Raw genomic sequence first — 14,472 nt, forward strand, 5'->3', positions numbered from 1 at the left:
CACGATTAGCTAACAAGGCAATATTCATGAAGGTGCGCACTTTTTGGTGCGCTCTTAACTCTTATTTATGAATTATATCAATCTTACAATAAATACTCATTTAATAATTTATTACATATTCAATCCTGCAACCCATAATCCCTACAATAGCTTCAATTTTTTAAAATTCTGTAATTTTTTCGAATTTTGTTATTTTGATTTTAATAAAATTGGTATTTTTTTGAATTGTTAAGCAGATGTTTTAAAAATAATGAGTTGTAATGTTATGTTAAATTTATATAACAAATCTCAATACATTAAAAAAATCGCTCCTTGAAGATTATTTCAAAGTTTCGTATTAAGAAAAAAACAATCAATAATTTAAGAAGAAAATTTTCTTCATCAACAACTAACAATGTTTTCGCACTCAACGAAAAAGATTGAATTTATTTTATTCGTAATAATATTTTCCTTTGTAATTTGAAAGAAATTCTATCGTTCTCAATTATTTTGTTTATCAAAATTGCTATCCGCGCGAAATCCGCGCCTGAGCAAAATTAGCCAGCAAATCCGCGCCAGATCCGCGCGATACGCGCCATCCGCGCCATCCGCGCGGTCCGCGCCGTCCGTAACAACCCTGCATTTCAGCTCGTCGTTCACTTCGTAAAAACATCTCAATTTAAAATTCATACTGTTAAATTCTTCATTCTTTAATTACAAATGATCTTGGTTTTATCGACGACGTTTTATCTTTCCACAGCCGGCTGTCTAAGATTAAACCATTTCATTAAAACATTAACAACAGTCTCATCCGCAGCATCCGATTGTTTGCCTTGAGAATAAAATATAATACCTTTCAACAAACACTATGATTTTGGGTCACATCATCATCTTCTATGATGAATCCTGACCAAACACCCTATCCTACTAACACATTTTCAGGTTCCTGGCGCTTGTGGGGCGTAAGCACAGAGTAAATCAGCTGCCCTAGTAGCAACCTGCGCTAGCTAACATTCCCGTCCCTCAAAATTGAGATCTACAAACTGACATGGCGGGCGCCGTTGGTGGCCAATCGCAACTGATCTAGTTTTGGCAATCATGGCAATCGGCGCATTCATACATGCTGTTGATAAGGGAAACACCACTTGATAGTCGAAGCCTATGATCAGTAGTGCTGAAAGGTTATTACGTTACTGTTCAGCAACGCAGGGGCAACCATGGGTTGTCTCTCATGCTCATGAAAAAATATTTGGGAAGGGTTACATGAACTTAAAAGCGTAATTTTATTTTCAAATGGCCTGGTACAATTATTTTTAAAAGATTTTTGTTTGTTTTCGTAAAATCATACATTTTTTGAAAAGCTATGATTGCAAAAAAAACTGAACTACCTAGTGTCAATAGCATTTTTTCCATGACTATGGCTTGTTTTTTTTATCTGTTTTTTATTGGGTAAATAGAATGCATATAAAATAATTGAATAAGTTTTATGTCCATACAGGAACTCTGCTTAAAGTTTAAATTAATCACATAAAGCAAGTTTTAATTTAAAATTATTTCGACGGTAACAACTCAAATATGAACCTACCGAGGGTTAAAGATCAAACGCGAATAAAACCACCACCACCGTAGGTGATAACAAGAAGTTTTGTGTTGTACACAAGCACATGGCATAAAACAACTTGCACTTTCATTTTGCATTTTGATTTACATACCCTTACACCGAAAATTCGCGGTTCCATGTTGAGGCAGCTATTAATCGCTCCTGTTGGTTCGACGATAGCTAAAAGTTACATAAACTGCTCCAGCAAACAAGTTTTCAAGTGCTTCTCAACATCATCCCGCTCTGCGATGTCTCTGGAGCAGGCCAAGAAGATTGCCGCGTTCAAGGCGGTCGACGAGTACGTCCGGAACGACACGGTGGTGGGCGTCGGAAGTGGTTCCACCGTGGTGTACGCCGTCCAGCGGTTGGCCGAACGGGTTAAGGCTGAGGGGCTGCGGTTGGTGTGCATTCCGACGAGCTTCCAGGCGAGGCAGCTGATTATTGACGCCGGGCTGGTGTTGGGAGATCTGGAGCAGAACCCGCGTATTGACTGTGCGATTGACGGGGCGGACGAGGTGGACGCGGACATGGTGCTGATCAAGGGCGGTGGCGGATGTTTGCTGCAGGTGGGGGTCGGGGTGTAGTCCCACGTCGAAATTGGATGTTTATGAAGCTTGATTAATTGCAGGAAAAGATCGTGGCTTCGTGCGCCGCCCAGCTGATTGTGATCGCGGACTACACGAAGGACTCCAAGCGGCTCGGCGAGCAGTACAAAAAGGGAATCCCCGTCGAGGTCGTCCCGATGGCGTACGTGCCCATCCGGGATCGCATCGCGGCCAAGTTCGGTGGAAAGTTGCAGCTGCGGATGGCCGTTGCCAAGGCCGGTCCGGTCGTAACGGACAACGGAAACTTTATCCTCGACTGGCACTTCCCCGACACGATCGTGAACGGGTGGGACGAAATCAACCGGGACATTATGATGATCCCGGGGGTGGTGGAGACGGGACTGTTTGTCAAAATGGCCACCAAAGCGTACTTTGGACTGGCGGATGGATCGGTCATCGAACGAAGTGCCTAAACTCTCCCAGGATCGTATACAATTCTCACTCAAAGTTTATTTTCCACGATTTCGTGTATGTCTTTTTGTTTTTCAACTTACTTTTTCGCACTATCCTCAATAAATATATGTAACAAAAGCGAAAGCGAAAACAAAATTAACAGCCAATGATGACTCGAAGAGAAGAATATGGCGCCGAGGAGGGAAATGGGTTGATGAACAGGTAGATCGTAGTAAGAATCTAAAATGCCTTCTTGTTGCGCTCCGGCAGCAGCGATTCCTTAGCGTAGTTGAAGAGCGAAAGCAGACCGAGCTTCTTCCGGCTGGAGAAGTAGTTTGTCACGATGTCGTTGTCACCTGGGGTACGAGATAAGAATGAAATTATTATTTAATATGGAAATATTAATCATCAATGCAAAATTTCAGAGAATAATTTATTTTTTTAATCTTCTGACAAAGAAATTTCCTAGAAACATTTAGTAAGAGGATTGAATGCCAAATCACAAGTTAATCAGATTCAAAGATTACATTTTTAAGTTTTCTAAATTTCACTAGAATTTTGCCCTTTTATTCCTTAGTGTCAAATCAAGCCATTTTACATCTCTGGTTCGTTCCTCCTTAGAATTCTGAAATGTGTTAACACAAAAATTCAAAACACAGCTACTCAAATATTTACAAACTCAAAAATATATTTAAAAAAATCAGAAATCCAAAACTTCGAATATCTAGTATTTTGAAAAGACAAACATTAAAATATAAAAAAAGGGAATTCAACAATTTTGGAAATAAATATCGCTAAAATTAAAAATTTACAAATTTCAATATTAAAGGAGATATTAGACTACGGCAAACAAACAAACAAATACATGGCAAAATCTTTATGGAATTATCTTAACAGCAGCTTCCGATAGTTTGGCTTGAGAACAAAAATTTTCCAGGTAATCACCCATATGCCAATGCATCATCAATGCAGGCATCAACAAAATAATTAAATTTATTCCTGATATATTTCAGCCAAAACCACTAGATCGTTTTGTACATTTTTGAGCCCTTCTAGACAATTGTAGAGCTTGTCAAAATGAACATTTTTATTCTTGAAAAATGAATTTTGCTCAATTCTATCAAAAGTTATGGGCAAAAAACGATTAAAAAATGATCTTTTTTCAAATTTAGTTTAAATAAGTAAAACAAAAAAGACGCCCGAGATATTTTCAGCAAATGTACTCTAAAATGTGAACTTTCAGAAGCTTCTAAGAGCGAGGTCAAACTCTACCACCTTTTCGAGTTATTCACATTTCAAAATGGCGTCTTTTTAGTCGTATTTTGGCTATAACTTGCGTTTAAAAGGTCCGATTTTTGCTCTCTTAGAAGATACATGTGTGTTTTGATAAGCTCTACAAATGTCTAGAAGACTTCAACTCGCTACGACACAAGCCTGAGTTGATAAATTCAAAAAACTCATTTTTTCATAAAAACTTCCTAAATTACAAAAATGGCTCTAGAAACTTCCCGTTTGAAGATAGAGCTTTGTGTTCTTGAGCAAAGTTGCTCAGAATGGTGTTCTCTACAACTTTTCTGAAGACACCAAAGCGTTATCTCGTCATCTAGCCAAAATAAAAATTCTGAACCACCCTAAAATTTGGACCACCCTAATGTCCACCATACCAAAACATGCCCCTATTGACCCTGCTCATTTGTCCCGAAGACACCAAAGCTCTAAATCTTAACGTGTGGCCGCTATCAATTTTGTCACGCTAGATTTCGGTTTCGGACCACTGTGCAATAGGGTGCCCAGAAAAAAAAATGACCCCCTGCTGCACAAGCGGAAAACGGTTTTTTGGGTTATTTTAAGCATCTGTGTAATTTTTGAGCGAAATTGGATGAGATTAACCCATTGATACCCGAGCCTAAAGTTGGTGAAAAAAATGTTTTTCATACAAAAATGATTTTTTTAAATCGCTAATAACTTTTCAGGAACGAGTTTTACAGTTTTGGTATGTTCTACAAAGTTGTAGAGCATTTAATTTTCAAAAAGAATCTTACTTTTGGGAATATTTGGATGCAAGTAGCGCACCGAGCAGACCAAACCGTAAGAAACTTGGGTTTTCCATACATTTTTTCGGTTTTTCCCATACAAACTTCACCTCTGAGTACCAATGGGTAAACGATTACCGATTTTGCTCATATTTGGCCCAGAGTCCTAAAATAGGTCAAGGAACAATATTCAGCTTGTGGAGCGAGGTTTTGAAAAAAAGTCCCATATTCTGGGCACCCTACTGTGCAATGGTCATAACGCTTGTTTACGGCGACTCCCTGGCCTTTACCCTTCACAATTACCAACTCAACGCGATTCAAAACTTTGTTGTATAAATTCGATCGAATTGGGTCAAACGGTCAATTTGATCGAGTTCCATAATAGGGTTGGGGAAAAGAGCCTGCAGTTTCGCTACCTTTTTATAAGTAATTTTAGCATCAACACTTCCCGTGCTCCGAATCCTTATTCCTTCCCCAGTAAATGGTGGGAGCGGCCGGCAATGAATGGCTTTCATTGTGCTGCCTGTCCTGTTCGGTTAAAATAGAATTCTGCGGAGTTAAGATTGGTGGTTATGGCTTCCGCTTCATAAGCGAAAGGTTTAGGTTCAATTTCCGACCGATCACTTGAAACTTCTAATATGTTTGCTGGCTGCAGAAATTTAGCAATATCGTCCTAAAGCCCTATGTAATTTTGTATGTACATCGGTAAAAACACGATTAAAAACAATTCCTGATCACTTTTTTTCATGTTAATACAAAAAAATAATTTGACAAGATAACATTTTTTCGATGGATTAATTATGGTCCCCTTGGAACAAGCTTTACTGTCAAGAAGGGCCGCAAAATTATTTTTTCAAAATTGATTTAAAAATCCATTGTAAATCCTTTACGGTTGTACAAAGGGTCATTGTACTCAGAAAAATAAGCTTTATCGTTGCAAAAATAATATCAACAATTTAAGCCCAATTTCAGGACCCAATTCTGCGAATACGGAAAGAGACCTATTGTTTTGCTTGACATGCTTACAGTCTATCAGTCATCATCGACAGCGAAATTTGAATTTCCACACAACGGTGGTCATGGTCTTCATTTTGAAGCGACCGTCAGCAAACGAAGTTGAAATGAACAAAACAGAGCTTGACACTCAAGCAGCCGCTTGCCATAAAGGCACATGCTCTCTCTTTTTTTTTTACTTTCTGAACTTTAAAAGTTTCTTTTCTTCTTGCTCGTGCGTTGTTGCGTAAATTGAATGCAACAATCATTTGAATGCAGTCATGGGAAAGATGATCGCAATTTCGGTACACCCTTACCAAAAATCATGATTTTTTGAGTTCCAAATCCCACTTTTCATACGATTTTTTGAGTTCAGGTACTACAACCATAAAAATGGTTGATTCTATGACAATTTCCGGAATTCCATTTCCCGGAATGGACGTTTTCCGGAATGGACGTTATCCGGAATGGACATTATCCGGAATGGACGTTATCCGGAATGAAATTTCCCGGAATGGACGTTTCCCGGAATGGACATTTCCCCTAAAATTAGTTTTTTTTATATTACCTGATATGAGAATGAATGGAATCTTGCCTACTCGCTTACTTGTGGTTAAGAATTATTTAGTTTGTACCCCGTTGGTTTGACCTAGTCACATTTAAGGAACTCGATATTTTGACAACATGAATGCTAAAAAGAAAGTAAAATTTTCGGACACTAACACCACGAGATGTAACAATGTAGATCGATAGATATTAGACAAACACTAGATGTTTTCAACATTCTTTCAATGTGTTGTTACTTAAGAATTTTCCTTCTTTTGTTAGTCAGTTGACTTTTGTGAATAAATTCTACCAATTTTTAGTAAGTATTCAAAGAAGGGCAAACCTCAAGAAAATAAAAAGCTTTTCAGAAATTCAATGTATAATGTGTACTTTTTTGAGGTTTTCCCTTCTTTAAAAACACGCGATCTTTCATCAAAGTAATGGGATTTTATATAAGAATTTTCCCTTCTCTTGTTAATTCAACTAAATTTTACCTAGTTTTCATTAAAGGCTTCTGCACTATAAAGCAGAGTCCGGCAACCGTGGTGCAGGGGTAATCGAAGTTGCCTCTCACCCAGTCTGCCTGGGTTCGATTCTAGACGGTCCCGGTGGTGGCATTTTTCGAGACGAGATTTGTCTGATCATGCCTTCGGACGGGGAAGTAAATGTTTGCCCCGGTCTAACCTAGAGGTTAGATCGATAGCTCAGTCCAGGTGTAGGAGTCGTCTCTCTGGGTCCTGCCTCGGTAGAGTCGCTGGTAGGCAGTTGAACTCACAATCCAAAAGTCGTCAGTTCGAATCCCGGGGTGGATGGTAGCTCAGGTGTAAAACGAGGTTTGTAATTGCCTTCGGACACCTAGTTTCGAGTAGGAATCTCGCAATCGATAACGTCAAGGCAATGCTGTAGAGCGAACAATTCATTTTATTTTTATTTACTATAAAGCAGAATGTTTATTTTCAAAGAAGGGACAACCTTGGGAAAACCTCTAGAAAATGAAAAGCTTTTCAGAAAATCAATGTTTACCGTGTATTTTCTTGAGATTTTCCCTTCTTTAAAAATACACGAACTTTTATCAATGTGATGGGATTTCGCGTAAGAGATTTCCTTCTTGTGTAAATCAGTTAACTATTGTGACTAAATTCTACCAAATTTTACTATAAAGCAGGATGATTATTTTCAAAGAAGGAAAACCTCTAGAAAATAAAAAGCTTGAGTGTATTTCTAAAGAATGAAAACCTCAAGGAAGTACATATTATACATTGATGTTCTGAAAAGCTGTTTATTTTCTAGAGATTTTCCCTTCTTTGAAAATAAACATTCTGCTTTATAATAAAACTTGGTAGAATTTAGTCACAAAAGTAAACTGATTAACACAAGAAGGGAAATCTCTTACACGAAATTCCATCACATCGATTAAAGATCGTGTATTTTAAAAGAAGGGAAAACCTCAAGAAAATACACATTATACATTGATTTTCTGAAAGCTTTTTTTTCTAGAGGATTTCCCTTCTTTTAAAATACACGATCTTTAATCGATGTGATGGAATTTCGTGTAAGAGATTTCCCTTCTTGTGTTAATCAGTTGACTTTTGTGACTAAATTCTACCAAATTTTATTATAAAGCAGAATGATTATTTTCAAGAAGGGAAAACCTCTAGAAAATAAAAATACTAATGTGTAATAGTGTGTACTTCCTTGAGGTTTTTCATTCTTTATAAATACACTCAAGCTATTTATTTTCTTGACAGGCCACATTACACATTGATTTTCTGAAAAGCTTTTTATTTTCTTTAGGATTTCCCCTTCTTTGAAAATAATCATTCTGCTTTAAAGTAAAATTTGGTAGAATTTAGTCACATAAGTCAAATGATTAACAAAAGAAGAGAAAATTCTTACATAACAACATATTGAAAGAATGTTAAAAACATCTAGTGTTTGTCTAATATCTATCGATCTACATTGTTACATCTCGTGGTGGTTGATAAAGTATTGTTTCAATAGTCAACGCTTGCTTCTGTTGTTCATGTCCGATCATTTCACTTTCTTTTTATCATTCATGTATTTATTATTCATATTGTTTAAAAAAAATATCGAGTTCCTTCAATGTGACTAGGTGAAACAAACGGGGTACAAACTAAATAATTCTTAACCACAAGTAAGCGAGTAGGCAAGATTTCATTCATTCTCATATCAGGTAATATAAAAAAACTAATTTTCCGGGAAATGTCCATTCCGGGAAACGTCCATTCCGGGAAATTTCATTCCGGATAACGTCCATTCCGGATAATGTCCATTCCGGATAACGTCCATTCCGGAAAACGTCCATTCCGGATAATGTCCATTCCGGAAAACGTCCATTCCGGGAAATGTAATTCCGGAAATTGTCATAGAATCAAATGGTTATATGGGTTGAACTCAAAAAATCGTATGAAAAGTGGGATTTGGAACTCAAAAAATCATGATTTTTTTGGTAAGGGTGTACAAAAAGGCTCAGTCCTCACGAGCACAACGCTATTGAACACTCTCTCTTTGCTCTCCCTCTCACTCCATTCGAGTAGTACAGCGAATGGTTCAGAGATACCGATTTCGTTAAGTCGCTGGACAGCCGTGGACAATTTTCATACAAAACAGATCTTTTTTGTATGGTGCGTGGACAATCGCAAATAAACATTTTCCCGCGATGTTCTAAATTCAAAGTTGTAATAAAAGAATACTCACTGAGTAAGGGTGTCCTCTCGTTGCTGGTGGGCAACACGTTATCTGAAACATCGAAATACATTAATTCCTGTTAGCAAAGTTCAGAATTTAGTAAATTACCATTAGCCGACAGCGAAACAAACAACGCAAAGGGAACCAGCCATAGGGCGAGGGTAAAGTACGCCATTACCTGCGGAAAAAGCAAAAAAAGCAATTATTAAACAAATTCTTAAACAAAACAGCGCTAATCCTATTACCTCGGCAAAGGGATGGTACTGCTGCTGGAAATAAATGAACGCCAAGTAATGGTTCAAAAGCAGAAGTACGATGGCGCCGAGAAAGCTCGGCGACATGAACTTGACGTAGGGGAAATTCTTCAGGATGGCCGCGTGCAGGGCTTGAGCTCCCAGGCCACACAGCACCATAGTCCAGGAGAAGCGCTCGGTGAAGATAAACACGACGTACAGCGCCACGGACCCGACCACCAACCAGGTGATGACCTTTTTCGCCGTGACCGTGTACTCTTCCACCAGCTCGGCCAGGTAGTAGAGGCCAGCAGCTGCAAGGGCAAGGACAGATAGATATTGGAACCGGGCCAGGACAATCCCCCGCCCCCTGTCCCCCATACGAACCTATCGAAACAGTCACGAAGCAAATCTGCACCAGCAGCGAAAAGTAGCTGAGCAAGCTGAGGAACGTCATCTTTTCCCTTTTCCGAACCGCGTATATTGCTTACAGTTTGAGAAAACACACTTTACCACGTGAAGCTACTTCACTTGTCCACCAAATTTACACTTTAGAAAGCCATTTTTACAGAGGAGAGGAAAAGAAAAACTTATCACAGAATCGCGTCCGACCGAGGAAAAATGCGATGTTGGAAGTCCGGGCGGGCGATTATCGTCGCAGGCGCATCATCATCAAAACAGTCGTCGCGCGAGCGCCGATGACAGCGAGAAATGTCACAACAAAAGCGCGGAGCAGCGACACAAAACTGACAGCGGCTGGTGCCCTTCAGGAGTTCCTTATCAGTTCGGTTTTGTTTTGATTTGCGAAGGGGAGCTCAAAATCAGCTGTTGTTTGTTTTGATTTGCTTATCTTTTTTTAAAATTTCTTAAACGTTAAAGGTTTTAGTCTAATTTTTTTTCTAAAAATGATATTTAAACGATTTTTCAGTTCGACACCCTGTCGATTACTTCCTTCGAGCGTAAAATATGTCCAAGGTCAATCACCGGCACCGAAAATACGCGAATACTTTTACTACATCGACCACGAAGGAATGGTATGTAGAGATGTTTGAAAAATAAAATAATCCATTACCTAGGGAAAAATCTAGAATTAAAATGTAGTTTTACAAAAAAAAAAGAGTGTTTACATCACACAAAGTTTGCAAGTGATGGGAAGGTTGAATGTCAAAAAAGTTTCCCATACCGGGAATCGAACCCGGGCCTTCCGGGTGAGAGCCGGATATCCTAACCACTAGACAATATGGGACATGATTTTATGTGATACCAAGCTACGTTGAATGTTCAGTAACAAATTTCTTCCTTAGTTTCAGGATAGGGTCAGTTAATTTTTACGAAACACGCGACGTCCAAATCTGTCGTAAATAATTTAATTCTTAATTTAATCTTTCATAAAACTTCAGAAGTTGCTTGAGGTTTTTATTTCGCCTTAAGAAAATTTAAAACTCAAATAGGGGAACAGCATCTAATTCCAGCGTGTCTCTAATGTTGGCAGGTCAGAACTTTGACATTCAATTCAAGCTAATTAAAAGCGTTTTCAACTGAAATCGAGTGATAAATAGCTCAATGAGAAGTGAGCAAGCAAGTTTCTATCAAAAGATTTGCAAAATTAGTTGTTTAAATAGTGAAAATTAGCAAATTGGATGTGTTAGAAGCGAGTGCTTAACCTGCCAAACATACGAGAATTTCCCCTTTGTATTTATAAGTTGGGCCATCTTTAAAACATTTTTTTTTCAATAACTAACCCTCCCAGCTCTTCCTGGACGACGCCCGCATCAAAAACTTCACCTCGTGCTTCAAGGAGCGCAAGTTCCTCGAGTTTTTCTTCAAACGCATCCGGCCCAACGAAATCACCGCCGAGGCGAGCGCCCACTTCCGGGACCACTTTCCGTTTGTATCGCTGTGCGGCCGCGAGCGCAACTTTATCCGCTGCGACGACGTTCCGGCGGTTTTCACGCACGTGTTCCGTGACAAGGAAGGGGAGCGATTGTCGTACGGGCACGCTGGGGACGCGTTGAGCGTTCCGTGGGAACCGGCGCGGGTGTGTATGTTTCCGGCGAGTGGGCGCGTGTACCATCCAGCCCCGGAGCGGTACGGGTCGGTGGGGTTGATCCGGTCGCGGCTGGCGATTGAACTGAGCAAGGACTTTAGCTTTGGGAATGGGGAGGAGCAACCGCCGACGCACTTTTGCTGGAACGGAACCACGCACGAGCTGGACACGGAGTGGTGGAAGAGCACCTACATCAACCGGAGGGGGGAGGTTTTGGAGTAGGGAAACGGTGATATCCTTAGATTAGTCTTAGTCATGTTGTGAGGAGGGTTGAAATAAACCGATTTAATCGTCCTTCTTTGCGTTCGCCTGATTTACGTACGACTGGTAGTCAAACGATTCGCCCTTCACAAATCCGATCGTGGCCGGAGCAGGTCTAGCCTGCTTCGCCGGTGTCCCTTCCTTGGCGGGCGCCCTCGACGGTCCCTCGTACGGCGCATACTGTTCCAGCGATTGCTGAACCTCCTTCTCCTTCTGCTTTTGTGCTTGCCTTTCCTTTTCTTTTTGCTTTTGCCGGATGCGCTTCGCTTTGGACTTTTTCTTCTTCGGTTTGACGGGCGCTTCCGGTTTTGGCTTTGGCTTCGGTTTGAGCGTTTCGCGGGATACAATGCGGTGGCGCTTGGTCCAGTGGGGGAAGGTTCCCGGCAGGAGGGTGTGCTCGCGGTGCAGCTTCGTGATAACGGTGGCGTCGATGGGAACCCAGTCGTACTCTTCCAGTGCGCACCGTTCGTACTCGACGTTGGAGTAGAGCGCGTGAAGGTCCAGGGTGAATGTGGTGGAAGATTGCGAGAGGATCATTACTGTTTCGGGGCTTTTGGTGTCGTGCTGGAGGAGGTGTTCTCCCGGCGGGAATTGCATTATCAGGCGGAGTGTTTGCCACAGATTGGTAAGGAGGTTTTGTGGTTCAATGTCGTAGAGACGTTTCAGTTCTTCCTCAATGTCCTTTAGTTCAAGATAATGATGAGAAAGGATGATGTGATTGCTGGCGTTGATCCGTAACCGAAGAGTTCTCGAGTTAGGTCGCAACCGTTGACGTGTCCACTCGCGGATCAACTCACTTTTGGTCATCTGTTCAGCACCAAACTCTGTCTGATATTCCAGCTTGATCGAGATATTGATGTAGAACTTGACCTTTCGCAGCGATTCGTAGCAATCGGTACGAGTGCGGACCAAAAATCGGTACTGTTCGTCCCCGTCCTGCAGGTTCCACAGTTGCAGCGAGACATTTTTCTGAACTGGTTCGCTCGGCTTCCGGTTCGCCTCCAACTGCTGCAAATATTCATCAAAGCCAACCGCTTTGTACTCGATCTTTACGTTCACATTCGATTCTTGTTCCGGTTTGGCACCTTCCTTCTTCACCATCGTCATAAAACTCCTCACAAGATACTTGTGAGCTTGAACGTTCCGTTCGTGCGTCAACATCCGCACCGGCTGCAACTTCTTCTCGATAAACACAACATTCCGACCGCCAACCGACTCAATCCGGAACGGAATCGCCCATCGCTGCTCCAAATTGCAAGCCTTATCCAGCAGATAGCACAACGCCCCCGAATTCACCACAAACCGAACTTCCTCGTCCTGTCTCAAAATAGAATCCACGTGAACCGCATCGTCCACATCCTTCGTTTCACGCTGCTCCTCCAAATACCGGTCCAAAATCCGCTTACTCCTCCTCAACGTACTCGCGTGCAGCAAATTCTCCGTGTAAATGTTCCTCACACATCCCAACTCCAGCACGTTCTCCGAGGCCGGCTCAAACCCAACCTGCTTCTCGTTCTTCCTGTACCTCAGCCACATAACAGCCGTCGCCAGCTGATACTTTCCACTCCTCTCCTCCAACATCCGCCCCACCTTCCCCCGCCAAACCCCAACCACCAGCTCGTCCAACTCCCCATCAATCGTCCGCTTCCTCCCGGCCAAATTGTTCAAAAAATAATTCTTCACAAAGCTATTAAACAGCACCCGCTCCCTCGTCAACCTAACCCCCATCAGCTGAAACTTCCCCAGCGCCTCCACCTCCTCCGCCGTCTCAAACCCCAACCTCATATTGATCCGGTTCTGCACCGCCAAGCAGTGCTGATGCTCGGCCCGGTTCAAATTGGACCCGCTCGGGAACCGATCAAACAGTCGGAACGGCCGCGTCGCATCCAGTTCCAGCTGGCGCACTTCCTGGCCCGTTCGCGGATCCACCGGAAACTCCAGCGTCCCGCCCACGTCCGTGTAAACGTCGCCCAGCTGGTGCACCGGGTCGGTTTCGTTGATGTGCAGATTCAGGATGTCCTCCTCGTAGCGGGAAAAATCGATCGCGAAGTACTCCAACAGGCGCAGTTCGCTGCGGCGGTGCTGCTTGGACCTGAGGGATTCAGAGTTATTGAAGGAACTAACGTTAATTTACCAAACTTACCATTCTAGCTTGAGATACGCGTCCATTATTACTAAAAAAAAATTCGAATTTTCAATCAATCTCTGCACCGATCCATTTTCAGAAAACGAAACACGCACGAGAAAATCAACACAAGAAATGTCAGAACATGTTTACAAACAGGTCGCTCTCCCTTCAGAATTTTTATCTTATCCATTTGGCATAAATTCCTTTTTCCGGACTTTTGGCATAACGGCCTTTTGGTGTGATAGGCGTTAGAGATTGGTAAAAAACACGAGTTTACACAAATATGTAAAATTCCTAATTGGGTACTAAAGCCCTATGTCAATTTTTATGTACAACGTTAAAAAACACGATTAAAAACCATTTCTGATCACTTTTTTTTCATTTTAACGCAAATTTTTTTTTTGACAAGACAACATTTTTTCGATGGATTAACTATGGTCCCCTTGGAACGAGCTGTAAAGTCGGAGCTTTTCTGTCAAGAAGGACCGCGAGATTAATTTTTCAAAATTGATTTAAAAATCCATTTTAAACTCTATGTCGTACAAAGGGTCATTGTACTCAGAAAAATAAGCTTAATCGCTGTAAACAATAATATCAGCAATCTAAGCTTCATTTTAGGACCCAATTGCCATTTCAAATTCAGAATTTCAAGAAGAAATTTGATTTTGCTCGAAATTAATAACCCAAAAGGAAAATTCAAACAATTATCATTTAATTGTCTGGTATTTTTTTTAAATATGTGATTCACGAACTTAAAAAAAGAATCACAGATATATATAGAAATTCAGAAATTAAATAAGAAAGTCACCAAATTTGTGGATTCAGACGATCTTTCTTGCCTAAAATATCACAAAAACCACGTTTAAAAACTTCAAAAAACAATTTTAAACACCCAAAAAATATATTCGATGCAAAAGGCCAAACAGAATAAAGAAATTTGTTTTG

General features: G+C 40.9%; 4 protein-coding genes and 1 non-coding gene across 5 annotated transcripts; 2 read left to right on the top strand and 3 right to left on the bottom strand.

Moving 5' to 3' along the window:
• The first annotated feature begins 1,615 nt into the window (after nucleotides 1–1,615).
• On the top strand, nucleotides 1,616–3,007 carry LOC6035706 (ribose-5-phosphate isomerase). Its single transcript, XM_001845786.2, has 2 exons — nucleotides 1,616–2,145; nucleotides 2,208–3,007. Exons 1-2 carry the CDS (start codon nucleotides 1,717–1,719, stop codon nucleotides 2,595–2,597), a joined length of 819 nt encoding a protein of 272 aa, XP_001845838.2. The 5' UTR covers nucleotides 1,616–1,716; the 3' UTR covers nucleotides 2,598–3,007.
• On the bottom strand, nucleotides 2,615–9,802 carry LOC6035707 (protein TEX261). The gene is made up of 5 exons (XM_038252896.1): nucleotides 9,479–9,802; nucleotides 9,104–9,405; nucleotides 8,967–9,036; nucleotides 8,868–8,909; nucleotides 2,615–2,933 (listed from the first exon to the last, which is right to left on the bottom strand). Exons 1-5 carry the CDS (start codon nucleotides 9,546–9,548, stop codon nucleotides 2,818–2,820), a joined length of 600 nt encoding a protein of 199 aa, XP_038108824.1. The 5' UTR covers nucleotides 9,549–9,802; the 3' UTR covers nucleotides 2,615–2,817.
• A 65-nt stretch (nucleotides 9,803–9,867) lies between these two features.
• Nucleotides 9,868–11,432, top strand: LOC6035708 (UPF0598 protein CG30010). The gene is made up of 2 exons (XM_001845788.2): nucleotides 9,868–10,125; nucleotides 10,842–11,432. Exons 1-2 carry the CDS (start codon nucleotides 9,997–9,999, stop codon nucleotides 11,358–11,360), a joined length of 648 nt encoding a protein of 215 aa, XP_001845840.2. The 5' UTR covers nucleotides 9,868–9,996; the 3' UTR covers nucleotides 11,361–11,432.
• Trnae-cuc lies at nucleotides 10,266–10,337 on the bottom strand. Its single transcript has one exon. It is a non-coding gene; the product is annotated as a tRNA-Glu (tRNA).
• Nucleotides 11,397–13,687, bottom strand: LOC6035710. Its single transcript, XM_001845789.2, has 2 exons — nucleotides 13,543–13,687; nucleotides 11,397–13,491 (listed from the first exon to the last, which is right to left on the bottom strand). Exons 1-2 carry the CDS (start codon nucleotides 13,566–13,568, stop codon nucleotides 11,424–11,426), a joined length of 2,094 nt encoding a protein of 697 aa, XP_001845841.2. The 5' UTR covers nucleotides 13,569–13,687; the 3' UTR covers nucleotides 11,397–11,423.
• Nucleotides 13,688–14,472: the final 785 nt, after the last annotated feature.

The sequence above is a fragment of the Culex quinquefasciatus genome, chromosome 2, assembly GCF_015732765.1.
Source record: "Culex quinquefasciatus strain JHB chromosome 2, VPISU_Cqui_1.0_pri_paternal, whole genome shotgun sequence".
NCBI classification, from domain to species: Eukaryota; Metazoa; Arthropoda; class Insecta; order Diptera; family Culicidae; genus Culex; species Culex quinquefasciatus.

Coding starts and splice junctions, on each gene's coding strand:
- LOC6035706 (XM_001845786.2), top strand. CDS start 1,717: ATGTTGAGGCAGCTATTAATCGCTCCTGTTGGTTCGACGATAGCTAAA. Junction 2,146..2,207: donor GTGGCGGATGTTTGCTGCAG/GTGGGGGTCGGG, acceptor GATTAATTGCAG/GAAAAGATCGTGGCTTCGTG.
- LOC6035707 (XM_038252896.1), bottom strand. CDS start 9,548: ATGACGTTCCTCAGCTTGCTCAGCTACTTTTCGCTGCTGGTGCAGATT. Junction 9,406..9,478: donor CTTCGTGACTGTTTCGATAG/GTTCGTATGGGG, acceptor TTGCCCTTGCAG/CTGCTGGCCTCTACTACCTG. Junction 8,910..8,966: donor TGTTTCGCTGTCGGCTAATG/GTAATTTACTAA, acceptor TCGATGTTTCAG/ATAACGTGTTGCCCACCAGC.
- LOC6035708 (XM_001845788.2), top strand. CDS start 9,997: ATGATATTTAAACGATTTTTCAGTTCGACACCCTGTCGATTACTTCCT. Junction 10,126..10,841: donor ACATCGACCACGAAGGAATG/GTATGTAGAGAT, acceptor TAACCCTCCCAG/CTCTTCCTGGACGACGCCCG.
- LOC6035710 (XM_001845789.2), bottom strand. CDS start 13,568: ATGGACGCGTATCTCAAGCTAGAATG. Junction 13,492..13,542: donor GCGTATCTCAAGCTAGAATG/GTAAGTTTGGTA, acceptor TGAATCCCTCAG/GTCCAAGCAGCACCGCCGCA.